The 17,913-nt window shown below is 44.7% G+C and overlaps 1 protein-coding gene across 1 annotated transcript in view; it reads right to left on the bottom strand.

The window, feature by feature from the left end:
- LOC125364517 (5-hydroxytryptamine receptor 5B-like) overlaps positions 1 to 17,913 on the bottom strand; it is a 194,157-nt gene that overhangs the window by 9,448 nt on the left and 166,796 nt on the right. The window contains 2 exon segments of the mRNA XM_048364119.1: positions 15,807 to 15,818; positions 16,499 to 17,421. Coding sequence (XP_048220076.1) covers positions 15,807 to 15,818; positions 16,499 to 17,421 — 935 coding nt within the window.

Raw genomic sequence — 17,913 nt, 5'->3', positions numbered from 1 at the left:
CCTTTGCCAGTTCACCCCTCAACCCCGAAGATGGGCACACAGGCCCATCCTAAGTTTTCCTGTTCTTTCCTTCTGATGTCTGACTGAGAAGCCCGAAGCAGTTCTTTAACAGTGATGCAAATTAATATCCAAATTTCTGACATTTAGCCTCAAATTAGTAAACAGGGCAGGGGAATAAATTTCAAATTGCCAATGCCTGTGCTAAGCCAGATCACTTGATTACAGTGCAAACAGCCTAACACGTTAAGATACCAATATTTTGCAACTGCAAATTAAAGACATTTGTTGATGAAACTACAATTCCTCTTTAAAGCAATGCAAAAATCCTTGAAAACATTTGGTAGCACTGAAACCTGATGACAGTTTTGGCGTTTGTATGGAAATTCAACCATTTGTACATCAGACTGACAATTTTAATCTTGAATTTGTTCACACTCATATAGACACACTCACATATATTTGCACAAAAGATCCTCAAGTGAGCAAAGTAAATATGGGCCCCACATTTTTCAGTGGCATTTTTTTTGCCAATCTTGCAAATCACCAAGACTTAAGAGAAAACCTTTTAAACAAATGACTTTGGAATTGTAAGGCCTCATTTACCAGGGCTGGCTTCTGTAGCAAGGCATTTTAAGACACCAAATAGATTTGGTTGAAGAAGTCAGGGTGGCGATCCCCTCAAATACTTTACTTGCGTCCGTAGGTCAATTTTGACAAGAGCATGTTGAATTATCACTTTACCTTTGAATACCTTCATCTGCGGAAAGAAGGTGGGTATCTGATCTCTTAGCCGACCAGGTTTCCTGCCTGAGTTTTGACAATTTAAGCCAGGAGTACTTTACAATTTCAATTTATTCTGAGACAGAGATTTTCCAACATTTGTAATCAGGCCCTAAGCGGCATGTACCCTTAAAACGGCCCCATAATAGAAGGGCCTTCCTGGTCCATTGACATGAACAAAAGCACAATTATCAATCATTACTGAGTTGGACTAAAGAGGCTTCTCTATCTACTGTTGTTATATCATTTTAAAATATTGGATTTTCATTTGGCTTGTCAAAATTTGAAGGCAACTTCCCAAATATATATCACTTTTGCACAAGGATAGTGGGAGTTGAATTCAAATAAAATCACGTTTCAGAGAGCTGACTGGGCTGGGAGAGAAAATTGCTGGCAGAATTATTGCCTGTTAATCCCAAAGCACCGAATCCTTCAACAGTGAAGAGAGGGAGCACCTGTAAGAAAGGGAGAATGGGAGGGGAAGGAAAGTGGTGACGGCATACAGAAAAGAAGGGGAGGAGGAGAAGTAGGATCAAAGACAAGCTGAAAGTCAGAGCAAGGAATTAGCTCAGGGGTAGAGCACTTGCATAGAATTCCTAAGGTTCAAGTCCTAAGCTAGGGCTAGAGGTAGGCTAGGGCTAGAGGTAGGCTAGGGCTAGAGGTAGGACAGGAAAGGTGAGAGAGTAGGACAAGGTAGAGGTAGGAGAGGGTCGAGGTAGGAGAGAGTAGGACAGGACTAGAGGTAGGACAGGACTAGAGGTAGGACAGGACTAGTGGTAGGACAGGAAAGAGTGGGCAGGGTGGGCAGAGTGGGCAGGGTGGGCAGAGTGGGCAGGCTGGGCACAGTGGGCAGGCTGGGCACAGTGGGCAGTGTGGGCAGAGTGTAGCACAAGCTTTCCTTAAAGAAATGAGACTTTGGCATCGGGTGTTTATATCTTTTTTTCTTTTACTGTCAGTGGGAGGTCTTGAACTCGGCCTCAGCACTGTCTCTGGCCTGTTTTGTTGCAGGCTAGTGCTCTACCACAGAGAGTCATTACCCCACTTTGTATTTCCTTGGTAGTTCATTAGAGATAAGACTCTTGAGATGCTTCTGCCTAGGCTGCTATTGAGGCCCGATCCTCAGATATCTGCTTCCTGAGCAGCTCAGATGGGCTCAGCTTACAGCCTAGAGCCAACAGTGCTCCGCTGTGTTATCATATTAAGTACAAAGAAGACTTGTTCACGAGTTGGAATTCCAAGGAGTGACTCTGAAGTAGTGGTCACTGATCAGAACATTGTCCCGTTACTAAATGATCCGTGTACTCTGGCCTGCAATTCAGTGGTGTGTGGAAGGAGCACAGGGAATGTCTTCCTTTCCTGTTTGGTGGCCTCATGGGAAGTGGCTTGTCAGAGTCTCGAGTGAGGGTTTGTGAAGTTACCTTTAAATGTGGGGACTCTTCACTTAGGGTTGTTGACTTTGTGGAGTAAGAATTTCTGGGCAAGGCCGGCTGGTAAGGAAACATAGCAGAGCTTAATGGAGTAAGCAAAGTAGTAGACAAACAGAAGGGCAGTAGCACATACTAGCAGATTATGAATGCCACATGAATACTCCTAACAGCCAAGGATCTGTTTCCCCATCTCTTCTGCCCAGCCCCACAATCTGTTAGAGTGCCCCTTCCCTTCTGCTCGTCCGTTTGTCTGCTTGTCCATTTGCTTGCCTGCGCAATCAATAAAGCTCATCCTTGTTGTTACCATGGAGACTGGTCCAGAAGTTCTGTTCTGTGATTGAAGTCAAGGACTCTAAGAGCCACCACTTTTAAAGGAAAACTTCACCTACCCTCCCCAAAGTCCAGCGATTCATTAATCATGCTGATGTGTGCAACTGAGTTAGTGTGGTGCTAACTGTGGTGCCTAAAACTGAGTTCCCACAGGCTAAGAGGCAGGATTTTCAGCGGTTCCCTGGGGAGAAACTAAAAATTGTAATCACAATTTTGTAGTTACTAACTACTAATTTTGCTTCTGTAAATCCCTTTGTGGCTAAGGACCTAGGAAAGACCATAAAATGCCCTGGGGCAGATGGCTTTCAGAAAAACCGTAAATACCCATACGAGTGACCTGCAGAGAAGAAAAACAAGTTTTACAATCACCAGAACTCCCCCACCCAGGTGTGGTTTCCTGTATCTAAAACCCTGCAGTGGTGCACTATCCCCCTTGCTACACCCTTATGGCTTAACCAATCAATTCTAAAAGTGTCGGTCCCTCGATATGACCAATGACCCTTTCCGGATTTCCCTTCACCAAATGTACCAGACATGCTTTAGAATTATTTTATAATTTTCCCGAGGTGTGTGTTGATTTGTTAAAAGATGCTATGGTGTATGCTAAGTCCTTGCCTCCCCCACAAAAAAAAAATGTATAAAACAGCTGAAAGCCCTAGGCTCATGGCCTCTTAGCATCCGGTTGCCAAGTGCACGGAGGACCAAGCTCGAGCTTACAATAAATACTCCTTTTGCTTTTGCATATGTGTGTGTCTCTGGTGGTCCTTGTGGGGGTCCGGTGTTTGAGCATAACAGCTGTTCCTCTCCCCAATGTCCCAGGTTGAACTGGGAGATCGGGGCATTGCTGAGGGAAAACAAAAGGCTTAATGTAGCTCAGTCACAAGCAGTTGTTTGTTTGAGGTAACTTTAAACCAGGTTGTAATGGGGGAAGGATCCGAGGGAGGGGGGCTCCCCGCCCCTCGAAGAGTCCACCACTCAGAGCTGAGGCTCAAGTAGTAGCCTTGAGCAAAACAAGCTTAAGGAAATTGCCCTGGCCCTGAGCCCAAGGACACACACACACACACATACACACACACACACACATACACACACACACACACACAGTGTAGATATGCTGTATAGGTTACTTTTCTCATTTCTGTGTCATAATACTGGGGGAATTATTTAATTTTAGTTACAGTTTCAGATTTTGGTATGTCATCTGTGGTTCTTTAGACTCTTGTCCAGGGTGAAGCAGAACATCAAAACATTAAGAGTATGTGGGGCTGGGGATATGGCCTAGTGGCAAGTGTGCTTGCCCCGTATACATGAGGTCCTGGGTTCAATTCCCCAGCACCACATATATAGAAAATGGCCAGAAGTGGTGCTGTGACTCAAGTGGCAGATTGCTAGCCTTGAGCAAAAAGAAGCCAGGGACAGCACTCAGGTTCGGAATTTAAGGCCCAGGATTGGCAAAAAAAAAAAAAAAAAGAGCATGTGGAAGAGGAAGTTTCTCCCCTCATGGCAGAATGGATGCAGAGAAGAAGGACTTGGACTAAGATTAGCCTTCAAAGACACCCCACTGATTTATTTCCTCCAGCTAGGCCCCACCTCCTCAATTGCCAAGAATGAATCCAGCCTTGGATCAAGTGTTCAATATATGCACGTGTTGGGGGTTTTTCATATTTAAACCGTAGCATTCCCCACTCACTGTCTCCAAAGGCTTATGTCCGTCTTATAATGAAAAATGCATTTAGTTCATCTCCAAGAATCCCCAAATTCTGATCAGTTCGAGCATTGTTCAAAACTCTTCAGTCTTCTGTGACTCAGTGCAAACTCTTAGCTGCAATGGCTAAAAGTAAAATTTGAATGAAAGTTGCATACTAAAAGACACAGGGACACAGGGAAATCTTGCCATTCTGAATATAAGGAATAGGAAAATAGCAAGAGAGGATGGAGTCAAAGCAAGACCCAAACCTATCAAGGCAAACATTAAATACTATAGCTCTGTATCTGGCACCTGGGACACTAGGTGTTATGATCAGGACACCAAAGGTTTTGGGTATCCCTGCCCCTATTGACTTGCCATTTTCAGACTACATGGATTATTTCTCAGGCTGTCTCCAGTTGTTACTATAGATTGTATAGGCAGATGGTCCACATTTCTGTTATCTTTAACATGCATGAGTCCCCTGTGAAACTCGGGCTACACTTTCACAACTTCCTGCATAAGCCTGTCTCTCAGGCTTTCTTTGAAATCTCTCTGGAAGCAAGTCTTCATGAGCACAAGGTTTACCTTCTGCATTTCTGTAAAAATGGCAATCATGTGTATACCATCAGAGTCTTCCACTACTCCGGCTAACTGGCTACCTTGAATCTCACTGCAGCAGCCCCTGAGGGACTTTGTTTAAACTTGAGCAGAGCCTTCTCCAGGCAGTCATGGGCATGCAGAGCTCCCAGCAGAGCACATCTCAAAACAAAGTTTCAAATTAGTTAAATTGGATCCATCCATGGGGAAGCCCCAACCAGTTCCTGAGATGCCCTCAACTTGGGGGGGGGGGGCAGTTAACTCAGGAGGATTGTGATTTGAAACCAATAGAACAAAGGTTTGCAAGACTCCTTTTTATTTTTGGCCAATAGTAGAGTGCAGCTATGTATGTCTGTCATCCCAGAAGTAAAATATGTGTATGAGTATTATTGTCTACGCTGTGCTAAGTGTAAAAGCAAGACTCTATTTAAAAAATAACTAAGACACAAAAAGATGGGGATATGGTCAAGTGGTATCATCCTAGAAAGTGACAGTGCCAGAACTCAAATTCAATATTGCAAAAAAAGTGGAAAGAAAGAAAAAGAAAAGAAGGAAAGAAAGAGGAGAGAGAGAGAGAGAGAGAGAGAGAGAGAGAGAGAGAGAGAACAAAACAAAGTGTATTCACTGGGCTATGTTTTAGTTGTTTCTTGAGTCCCCGCAACAGGACAAATTTCCTGTTTTTCTGGAGTATGAGTTTTCATTGAGAAAGTAGAAATCGTGTATATTATAATAGTCCTGGTGAATTATTTCGTTCAAACCATCAAATCTTTGAGATTTACTATTTTAATTTCCATTTATAAGATATTTATAAGATATTGTGGTGTGCTGTGCTGCTATTTCCCACCAGCGCCTGTGATTTTAGTTGTAAGAGTCCTCGAGGTCCAGGCTCCTCGGGTGGGGCTTGCACTGCCGGCAGTCCCGTGGCCCCTCTTGGGAAGGGGGAGGGGCCGATTCGGCAAGTTCAGGCTCCTGGGTGGCCTTGGGGCTGCTCCATCCTTCCCCTGCTAAACTCCTGTGACTTCCCAGTGCCTGATGGGAGCTTCCCACCTGATTTGGGGGTTCTTTGTTCCCTCGGGGTGGGGAGGGGGAGGGAGGGAGATCTAGCTTCTTTGTAGGGTTTGGAACTCTGATAGCTGATCTCCCGTTGGGGGAGGGGGTAATGGGGGGGCTCACTGGTCCTGGATTGTGTGTGTGTCCCGCACTGCCATTGGTCCTTCAGGTGTGGAGAAAGGTCGAGGTTGCGTCCCCGGCTCTGTCCTTCTGCACCTCTGGGTTCCTCAGCCGCTTATGTCCGTCCTTTCCCAGTGTGGGCCCAAACTTCCAGTCGCTGCCGTGGCTGTATGTCTTGGTCCGCACTCTCCCTAGTGTCCGTGGTGTCCCACTGTCTGGAGTCTGCGCTCCTGGCAGTTGGTCTCAGAGGGATAATTCTTGATAGCTCTTTATACATTATGTATTTTATAACTCGGTGTGTGTGTATGTGTGTTTCTGGGCTGACCTGGAGCCATGATCCTCGATCTCAACCTCCCAAATAGCTATAATTACAGATATGAAACACTAGTGGTGACCTAATCTATAAATCTGTAACTGCAATTCATCAAGTGCCATTTTTATCTTGTTCTGTTTTTCTAATGTATAATACCCTCAATGGTGCGGTTTCTAATGCAGTTTGCCATTTCCAAATTATGAGCCTTGGAACTTCATATTCTTTTTTTTTTGAAGTTGTTTTTATTTTATTAATTAAATGTTTTTGACAAGGTGTTGTGCAAAGTTACATAGTAAGGCAGTGAGTACATTTCTTGTGATATCTTACACCCTCATTTTTCTCTCCCTTCCCTAGATCAGGTAGGCATATTTATATATATATATATATATATATATATATATATATATATATATATATATATATATATATATATATAACCCAGTGTACCAAAATCATATAGAATAACCACATAGGGTATGCCAAAGGAAATTCACCTAGAACTTTAACTGTAACATCAACAATAGAATCCTCCTGTGTCCTTCTCTTGGAGTTGTTTTTGCTTATCTTTGTCTTATATGATCATGTGTGCATAGTTGTTGAGCTACTGTGATCCACTGATAGGTCTATTCTACACCTTTTTATGTTTAGTAGTTGTCTTGTTTTAGATACATAATGTAAGGTCGCTGACCCAAACCTGTGGAAATAGCATTTCAAAAGAAGTTTGTTGTTTTGCAGACCTGGTCTCTACTGTCCCTCCCACAGTCATATATTAAGGCGGCCATGCCCCTTTGTTCTCTGGGTTCTAGGCTTGTCTCGCTCAACATGAATTGGAACTTCATATTCTTATTATCACTTTACTCTTTTACTTTTCTAGGGTTTAAAAAAATTGCATCTATTGGTCTTTCTAGGGCTGGCATTTCTCTTAAGAAGACTGGAACTAAATTCCTTGATCCTTGCTACCAGAGAAAACCTTAAACAACTACAGGCAAGGTGTGGGATGTAAATAATCCTGATGGAATATGGTTACCTCTCAGACTTCATTCCAGTCCTCATTTGTATAGTTGCCTTCTATGATGTTTTTTACAATGCAGAAAAGGGCATCTGAGACACACAAGCTGTTCTCTCCACTCTTTCTCACTCCTAGAGTTATTTTGCTTCTGTCTCCCCTACGGATGGGGATACAGGACCTGTGGCACCAGGAAGAACAACCACCATGGAATTCCAAACTCTGCAGAGCCTCCAACTGGCATGGTCTGCCCTAGGATATATGACCTGTTTGTCCCCGGTCCTTGCAGCAAGTAGGTCTTTATTATTTTTGATTCTGGAAAATGTCCAGGTTTCTGGCCAAGGGTTTCTTACTAAAGGGCTCTGAATGAAAAAAGGACCTATGTTTACAAGCTGATAGAAAAAGACTGAGCTGTCACAAAGGCAGTTGATGGAGCCCGAAGGACTCAGATGTGTATATACCCATTCTGTAGGACAGGCCTCTCTGTCAGTTCCTTGCTGCTGGACACTGGAAACCTGATGGTAAAATGGGCATTCTGTAGGACAGGCCTATCTGTCTATTCCTTGCTGCTGGAAACTGGAAACCTGACAGAAAAATGGGCAATGTGATGATTTGTTTGATATTTCCAAAACTCCACACCGGGATGTATTTAAAATTGGAAACGCCTTAAAACGTGGCTTAGAAACTTTATATGTATGATGTCATTTAATTTCTATGCTATTTTTAAATTTGCATGTACTTTTTTAAAGTAAAATTATTAAGTCTGGAAACTTGGCTTGTCATTCTAGTGCTTATAATTCTTGCATGATTCTTGGTAATTATTGATAGGAATTCTTAGACTGGAAATATGATTATACTACATTATATGATTATAATGCACGATAATACATTTGAAATGCAATTTTAGTTTGGCTTGAATTTGAAAGTATTTCCTAATAAGTGATTATTCTTTTTTTTCTCACTGCATGCCTTTCATTAAGTTCTCACCTTCTTCTTAAACACAAAGATACTAATATTCACTCAGTAGTGTTACTGTGAGGATTAAACAAGATATAATATGTAAATCCCTTACCATAGTGGCTGATACATGAGAAATATTAGCTCCTTTCCTTTGTTCCTCCTTTATTGAATGGACTGCTTTATGTGGTCATTCTTTTAGGTACTGAAGGAATGGACCACATAACAAGTTAAAATGATGAGGTCTGTTTACTGCCCAACAGTAGACAAGGTTTGGGTGCCCTGATCTGAGAATTTCTGGGTTATGATGCAGGCCCAGATACCTCCTGAGCAGCATCGGTGGGAAGATGACTGCCAGGAACACAAAGCTCACATGACCTGACACCCTCCCTTGACATCCATACCAAAAGTTCAGTGTTTTCTTTCCACATAGTAAACTATAGTAGGTTGACATACTAACTAGCAGAGGTCCTTCACAGTTTTGAATGTTTGTCTAGGACCTGAGGTATGACAGCAGCTGTGAAGGAATGAATGAGAAAGCAAAGCTCAGAGCATTCACAGTTAGTGATGAATCCACTTCAAGTGCCATTTCCTCACCTATAACAAAGACCATCGTTTTCTATAGCATACGTTCATTCTGAGGATTGCAGTGAGATTGTAGTGTAGCATAGGAGCTCAGACATCAGCTTCATGTTCCTCTCCTCCCTTCTCTAGAAGGCCATGTTGGGCCAGATACTCAGTACCAGACCAGTGCATAACCAAGCATCACATCTCTGGGAGGAGAGAGGACATTGGGAGCTCCCTGTAGTGGAGTTGATGTGAAGTTGGATTATAACTGACATGCCCCATTTCTAAGCACAGCTCTCAGGTTGGCTTGGAATCGCTGGACTTCATTTTCTCTGTTACATCCAAGCTCCAAGTGTGATTTCTCCAGAGTGCTGTCAAGAGACAAGTAACCAAAATATCACCCCACGTAAACAAAGTGTCTAGCTCATCTGACAACCTAGAGCAGGAAATTAACTCAGCTACTTTTCGTGTGCAAAAGAAACCAAGCAAGCAATATTCCTTGTAAGCATAAAAGCAAGAGCACACTTGGGCTTGATGTAAGTCAACCACTCCTTCAGTCTAGTAAAACACACAACAGAATGCACTTGTGCTTAAGGGGCAGTTGTGATCGTGTTAATGTCTGAAAAACATAGTTTTTGTTGTTGGGAGTTCATTTGCTCAAGCATGGCAATCCACTGGGATTGATGCTGAGAAAGGAAAAGTGAAATCAATGCATTCTTGAAGATAGGCTACCTTTGTGGTTCCAGCTTCAGAATCATCTGATCCCAAATCATCTCCTTTTACATTCCCAGCTTCTCTGTTGAGACCATGTCTTTTTTCTTCAGTTCTCTGCACTCCAAACCAGCTATGCTCAGTATATGGAGAAGGAGCCAGGAGAGAGGAAAGGTCTTGTTATTTATACGCATTGTCCTGTCCTGCTGTTCTGATATGTCCCTTATTGGGACATGTCCAGGAATGAGGCCCAGTCCATCTTCAGACTCCTGATTATTGCTGTGGGTTCGACACCTGAGGTGAGCCCTCCAAGAAGGCCAGGCCCATGAAGCATCTCCCTCTGGGGCACTGTTCAGTAAAGGTCAGCAAATTGAGTGAGCTACATGCCTCACTTTGCAGGAAGTTCAAAGATTCCATTTACTGCTGTGCATCATTGGCTCATGCTTGTTATCGTAGCTGTTGAGAAAGCTAGGATCTGAGAATTGTGGGTCAAAGCCAGCCTAGGCAGGAAAAACCATGAATTCTTATCTCCAATTAATCCTCAAAAATCTAGACGTACAGCAGTTGAACAAAGGCAGCAGTGGTGCTGGGCACAAGTGGCTAATGCCTGTAATCCCAGATAGTAAGGGTCTAAGATCTGAGGATCATGGATTCGAAGCCAAACCGGGCAGAAAAGTCTGTGAGGCATTTATCTCCAATAAACTACACTGAAAAAGCAAGTGGTACTGTGAGGCTCAAGTGGTAGAGTGCTAGCCTTGAACAAAAAGAAGCTCAGGGACAGACACTGCCCAGGCCCAGAGTTTGAGCCTCGGGACTGGAAAACAAAATGCAGCAGTTGTACTCACTAGACACTGTTGAAAATGAACTATATAACTTGTCAATTGTGAGTAGAGATGGAGGGAATCACTGGAGAAAGCAAAGGAAGGGATGACATTTTCCAAAAACTAAGGTACTCTTGGGCTGGTGATATGGACTAGTGGCAAGAGTGCCTGCCACATATACATGAGGCCCTGGGTTCGATTCCCCAGCACCACATATGCAGAAAATGGCCAGAAGTGGCGCTGTGGCTCATGTGGCAGAGTCCTAGCCTTGAGCAAAAAGAAGCCAAGGACAGTGTCCAGGCCCTGAGTCCAAGCCCCAGGACTGGCAAGAAAGAAAAGAAAGAAAGAAAGAAAGAAAGAAAGAAAGAAAGAAAGAAAGAAAGAAAGAAAGAAAGAAAGAAAGAAAGAAAGAAAGAAAGGTACTCTTCACCTGACTTACATAACTGAGACCCGCTTGTACATCACTTTTATAACAACAATTTTTTAAGCTAGAAGTAGAGCTGTAGCTCTAGAATTCTAGACTTGAGCTAAAAATCTCAGGGACAGCACACAGACAAAAAGAAAAAAAGAGACATAATTTGCAAGAAATTATGAAACCTACAAAAAATCAAAGAGTTTAGAGTTTGTGTTTGCACTCTTCCAACATTGTCTAGGAACCATATAGATGTACGGAGACGCTTATTACAAAGTCAAATGTGTAAACAGTCCCAGCACCACAGATGTCTACATTCTCTGTTTCTCTTTCCCTTCTTTACTCTCTACCAACAACCTAATGAGAGGAAAAAAATGGAAGTAAAGGCAAGGACAAGCATTGTGATACAGTTGGAGCCAGAAAGAATATTACAGCGAAGTGATAGCCCAACTCCTGGAGCTGACTGCCTCCACCCCTCCTCCAACCTCAGGGAGCAGAGTGGGAGCAGCACTCAAGCTTCTGGGGAGCACAGCATGGAAGTAAGCACAAAGATTAATCTAGGAACCAAGCGTCGGGCCGTCTGGGCTGAGACACAGCTCCTGGTAGAAACAGAAGGCACCATGCACAAGTTGGAGCTCATAGATGGACACCCCCAGACAAGCTCCAGCATCAGACACCTGTAGGCTGGTGTGACAGACTTGAATTTTGACATCTGTTTTAGACTCAGCATGGATCTGTAACACACCTCCCTTCTTCTTAGGACTGTACAGGTCCTTGAAGTTAGGGGATCCAGGACAATCCAGGTTAGCCCCAGTCTAGATGGCTTAAAAGATTCCTTTTAAAAGTATTACCAATGCTGAGTAGAGGACACAAAAATGTAGAGATATCCTGTGTTCATAAATTGATGTTAAAAGGTCCAAAGTACCCAAAGGGATTTACAGATTTAATGAAATCCCTTTCAAAATACCAATGGGAGTCTTTTAAACAATTTCATTCTTATTTATTGTCAAAGTGATGTACAGAGAGATTACAGTTTCATACGTTAGGCCTTGTGTACATTTCTTGTACAGTTTGTTACCCAATGGGAGTCTTCGCAAAACTAGAAGCAAAAGCCCCCCAAAAATAGTTCTAAAATGTATGCACAACCCGAAGAACTCCCAAATAGGCAAAGCAATTGAGCAAAAAGAATGGCAGGAAGTATTATGCCACCTGACATCCATAGATCAATGGAATAATAGATCAATAGTAGTGAACCTACACACCTATAGCCAAATGATTTTTAACATAGGTGCTAAGTTCACATTTGAAAGAAAATATAATCTTTTTAATATATTTGAATTGGAATCATTATGTTGTGTGAGTTAAGTCAAATACTGTACATTCTTCCTCATTTATGGAATACAGAGCTGAAGTGATAATGATGATTAATAACAATACAGGACATAAATGTAAAATGAGGACTGTCTAGAGGGGATTGGAAAGGACAAGATAGTGTGTAGTAAAGAGAATCAAGGTACACGCACATATACACATATGTACACATACATATTCACAAGCCTACACACATATATTTGAAGACAGCTTATTTAGCCCCTCAAATTCTATTTGAAAAGGGGGCAGGAAAGATGAGGATTGGGAATATAATGGAATGGAGTAAGTGGACTTATTCAAAGCACACTGTATGCATGTATGGAATTATTACAAGAGAGTCCCCTTGTATTTCTACTGTATGCTAATTCAAAAATCAAATTAAATCTGAAAACGAAAACAAACAAGCATTAATTAGTCAAAAATGAAAGTCCAGCTTCCAGGCTCACACCTATAATACTAGCTACGCAACCCAGTCAGGAAAGTCTGTGAGACTTTTATCTGCTGCTAAGCATTAAAAAGCCAGAAGTGGAAATATGGCTCATGTGGCAGAGTGCCAACCTTGAGTGAAAGAGGTCTTAACAATGCCCAGGCTCTGAGTTCCACCCCTAGTACTGGCACAAAGAAAGAAAGAAAGAAAGAAAGAAAGAAAGAAAGAAAGAAAGAAAGAAAGAAAGAAAGAAAGAAAGAAGAAGAGAGAGAGAGAGAGAGAGAAAGAAAGAAAGAAAGAAAGAAAGAAAGAAAGAAAGAAAGAAAGAAAGAAAGAAAGAAAGAAAGGAAGAAAGATGGAGGGAGGGAGGCAGGGAGGTAGGGAGGAAGGAAGGGAGGGAGGAAGGAAGGGAGGGAGGGAGGGGAGAGGGAGAGAGGGGGGAAGGGGAGAGCGAGGGAGGGAGGAAAGGAGGAAAGGCGGGAGGGGGAGGGAAAGAAAGGGCATGAGACAGCCAGCCATGCCAGGAATTAAATTTGTTCACTGAGAGATGTTGACAATATGTCTGTGCTCTGCTGCATTTAGCCCTCCTGGAAAGGCGCCGTTGCTGTGGGTAGTTTGGAGATCCTGTTTCCTGGCGCCCACCTTGATGGACTATGCTGTCTGATTCCTCTGCAGGTGCGATGTCCAGGTGCAGAGGGGCAGGTCTCAGAAGACAAATGCCCGGTGGCAGCACGAAGTAATGAAAAGCACGTACAGCCTTTGGATTTGGCACCAACCAGTTCCTCCACCTGATACCTGTGTGTCATGTCCACTCCAGGAGAAGACAGTTACCAGCTGATTCATCTCCACACCCCTCTCTTTCCCCATCAACTTTGGAAGCCACCTGTGCTAGATACCATAGTTAAAAATTAAATCCATGCTTTACTGTCTACATGAGATTTTTGCGGGAAAGCTACCAGACCCACACTGAACTCAGTATGAGAGTGAAATCAACTTCTTCTAGATGAGGGTAGTACATTACTGAAGCTCAAGCTTATTTCTCCTAACAGAGGCTGTGGGAGACCACTGTGCTGGACCATGATCATGACCATTTAGTCCAAGGTGAACATAAAACACCAAGCACAGTGCCTGGAAGACAAGATTTGCTCCATTCACATTTTTTTATCCTTCATACTTTCAAATTTTGCATTTTTCCAAAGGTCAAACCCCAGTCCAACAACTATAGCGGATACCTTTCTAATACTGTTTTCAAGCTGGGACCTAACCATCACATTCTTGAGGGAAAAAAGATGAAGGATGTACACAGCGTCATCAAGAGGCTTCTGCCAGCCTCACAAAGAAATGCAGATGCTTCACAGCATCTAAATCCAATTCAGCATCACTGCCTCTAGGGTGCAGGTGGGGGAAAGTACAGGGATACATTTCCTGGCACATCATTTTAAACATCTGTCTTTGATTTCACATAGCCAGAGGACTTGCAAATGCTGACAGAAACATTACACAGGATTTTAAGTGAGGCCTTGATGCCACCCCTCAAAATGAGATGCTCTATTTCATTTACAGTCTCAGCTTCCCATGGTTCTTAGACATTGCTAACCAATTCTGTGTATTACAGAAGTTGAGGCCACCAGGCATTAGTGGCTTACAGCTGTAATCCTAGTTATTCAAGAGGCTGAGCTCTGGAGTATAGAGATCTGAAAACAGCTCAAGCAGAAAAGTCCTCCAAAATCCACCTCTAACTAGCAAAAATGCCAAGCTGGATGTGCAGATGATGTGGTAGAGCACCGCCAGTGAGCAAGCAGCTAAGTGAGTTGGAAGCCCTGAGTTCAAACCCCAGGATAGGTAAAAAGTTAAGGCCCAGAGTGAGAAGAGCGTGCCCCGGGTACCATGCGAGGAGTGGCTAAATGCTGTCTTTTCCCTGGCCCCTAAAGCCCTTCCTTCCAATCATGAATCACTCATGACTGCCATCCTTCCACCCATTCATCTCTTCGTTACATCACCTTCCTCATTCAGTTCCTGGATTGAATCTTCCCTAAATGACCAGGAAAATCAGCTTGGAAAACCTTTCTGGTATCTACTTCCCTCTGATTTCTATGGGTGCCTGCTGGTTAGATGTAGTTATTAAATGTCAGCCTTACCTTGGTAACCAGATGGAAAAGCTATAATCACCCCAGGCATTTCTGAGGGACCTTTTAAAGAACATCATTAATTTTAAATAAAGCTCTCCTTACCATCACTTTCTAATTATAATTTTGACATTCCTATTTTATGTTAAAAATTCCTCTACCTTTTAATTTAAAAAAAAAAGAGCCTGCTTTTTAAAGTGCATGTGCTTGTGTGGTAGCCAAAGTATCTGGGTTAATTTTCTGAAATAAAAACTAACAGCAACTAGACTTTTCCCTGTCTCTTCCACTCTTCTGCACTCCTTGCCCAGTCCATGTATTGTTATTTTAAATATATGTATGGGAGTTTGGAATGTGGCCTAATGGGTTCGATTCCTCAGCACCACATATATAGAAAAAGGCAGAAGTGGCACTGTGGCTCAAATGGTAGGGTGCTAGCCTTGGGCAAAAAGAAGCCAAGGACAGTGCTCAGGCCCTTAGTCCAAGCCCCAGGACTGGCAAATAAAATAAAATAGGGTGTACGAAATAAACCCTTTTGTACTCCAGACTGGGAGGTTACTGCCTGGAATACCTGAGCAAAGTTTGGATCTCCAGGGTAAGGTGGTAGCTGAGCATATCTTAGATACTGGCCAAAAAATCAAAAGCTCCACATAGAACATCAGAGATCTTACAAATGCAGCTCCCCAATTCATTACACATCCAATGGAATCTTACATTCCCTGTATACTGCCAGTCAATACCCTGTTCATTTTTCTCTAGCCAGTGAATTCACTTAGCATGTCTTACATTCCTAACCTCCTGGAATCTTCACCAAGGGCTGTATGAAGTAGGAAAACAGTTGTTTAAATAAGAAATAAAGCACAGATAAAGTAAGCAACAGATGTCCCAAGATGGGATTGCAATCCATTCTTTTGCTTCCTCCCAAAACAACTAGAGGATATCCTTACCATTGAGATAACCAAGGGAAAGTGGCACATGGATAGGGGAGAGGGGTTGAACTCAGGGCCTGGGCACTGTCGTGAGCCTTGTGCTTGAGACCAGCACTCTACCGCTTGAACCACAGCTCCATTCTGACTTTTTTATAGCTAACTGGACATAAGAGTCTTGTGGACTTTCCTGCTGGGCTGGCTTTCTGGCTGGCTTTGAACCACGGTCCTCAGATCTCAGCCTCTCGAGTAGTAGGATTACAGGAGTAAGCCGCTCCCACCCAGTGACACTTGGTTTTTTTTTTTTTTTTTTTTTTTTTTTTTTTTTTTTTTTAATCTTCACTTTTCCCTTTGACCAGGGAAGAGGCAGGTAGTTGATTGGTGAGGCGTCACTATACTTCAGGGGATGGAATAGGGTCCGATGGAAACAAACTAGTACAGGTGAGAGGAATTTCCTCCTCTACACCAAGTCTAATTCTAGCCAATCACAGTCCTGCAAGTCAAGACAGACCCGAGAAGCTAGTGTTTCTGAGCCTGATTTGAACACAACTTCGACAGGCAAGGAAGGCACAGAGAATGCAGCGATCCCTCCCCAGTGAAGGGAGGCTGCACCTGCAAACAACACCGACTGGGGTTCAGTACTCGCGTGAGAGTGGTGAAACCTAGTCCATGGCACACGCCGCCCGGATGGCGACCTTCGTGGGGGCACAGCAGAAGCACATTTCCTCGCAAGAGCAGATGGCAAATTCTTCAGGTGCTCCAGCTGCATTGGCCACTGGTCCTAGCCTGCGCGCAAGCGTCTGCCCCATCTCCCTTTCCCAAAACTCCCGTTCCCCAGCGCCCCACATCCCCCCAGGAACACATCTGAACCCTCACCTGCATGGTGGCGGGCAGTGGCAGCACAGCCCGTCGGAGGTGGGGACCGAAAGGAAATTTGGCCGCCTTGGAGGTCTTCCAGTAGATGAACAACACGATGCCAAGCGGCAGGTAAAGGGCGCCACTGGTGGAGAAGATGTCGTCTGAAGGTTCCTGGCTCACCTGGCACCGCTGGCGCCCAGAGTCGTACACCTCGCCCCAGCCTAAGAGCAGTGGGGCGAGGGCGATGAGCGCCACCAGGGCCCAGGTGAGCGCGATCATGAGCGCCGAGGCTAGGCAGCTGGCGCTCAGTGAGTAGTGCAGGTGGGGCGTGATGGTCCAGTACCGGTCCAGGGCGATGGCCGCTACATTCCAGATGCTGGCGTTGCAGCACAGCACGTCGAGAGAGATCCACATGTGACACAGGCTTCAGCCCAGACGCCACCACCTCCCTGCCGACTGCTCACTCACCAGACTCAGTGGCATCACCACGGCTGCCACTAGCGTGTCCGAGATGGCCATCGAGCCCAGGAAGTTGTGCAGCACGCAATGGAAGGTGCAGACAGGCAGGATGGTGACCAGTACCAGCAGATTCCACAAGAAAGTGGCAGCGATCAGCAGTGCCAGCAGCGTTACCACCAGCACGGTGAAGACAGAGAATGGGGGCTCCCAGCCAGGGAGGACAGCTTCACCCAGGTTCCATCCCATGACCCTGACGGGCCCTGTGCTACCATTGTAGGTCTCAGTTACCAGGGGAACTGCGGTGGCCACCAAGAGGTTCGCAGCTTCCAGGGCCCATGGGCTCAGGCCCCGCACCCCGCAGGTGAACAAGTAAGAGGGGACACTGTGCTTGGGGAAGATTGGCAAGTGGCATAGGGCGCCCTGCCCAGGTTCCTCCACTGAGCTGCAGTCTCCCTTGGGCGCCCCCCTCAGGAAACCTGTTATACAATGGAGGAAAGAAAAAAAGAAGACAAGAAAAAGTGGGGCCTTTCCCGGGCCGCCCCGCCGGGCATGCAGGTCCCCTGGCAGCCTGCAGTCCAAGGGCAGGGAAGTGGACCAGGCCCAAGCAGCCGGGCCCACACAAGGGCGGGGCGTGCTGTGTCACCCGACCCACGCCCGCCGCAAACGAACTGGGGGGGGGGGGGGGGGGCTGGAGAGCACTCCTGGGAGGTTGCCAGGGTGACCGGGCCTGTGGTGCAGTCCGACAAGGAGGGAATCAAACTGCTTAGGAAATCCGGGAGGAATTTCATTCCTGCCTCCTTCCTGGCGGGTCCAGAAGACAGCGGGCCCCACCTAGCCCGGGAAAAACTGGGTGCTGGTGGTTTCCAGACATCTTGCTTGTCCCTCTAGCCCAAATAGCAGACCCAGGTGTTGGAGTATGTAAATGGCAACGTCCTCCACCTGGCTCTGCCCCGCTGGAGCTCAGCAAT

This window comes from Perognathus longimembris, chromosome 16 (assembly GCF_023159225.1).
Source record: "Perognathus longimembris pacificus isolate PPM17 chromosome 16, ASM2315922v1, whole genome shotgun sequence".
NCBI lineage: Eukaryota > Metazoa > Chordata > Mammalia > Rodentia > Heteromyidae > Perognathus > Perognathus longimembris.
This window is presented reverse-complemented; position numbering and strand designations above follow the sequence as displayed.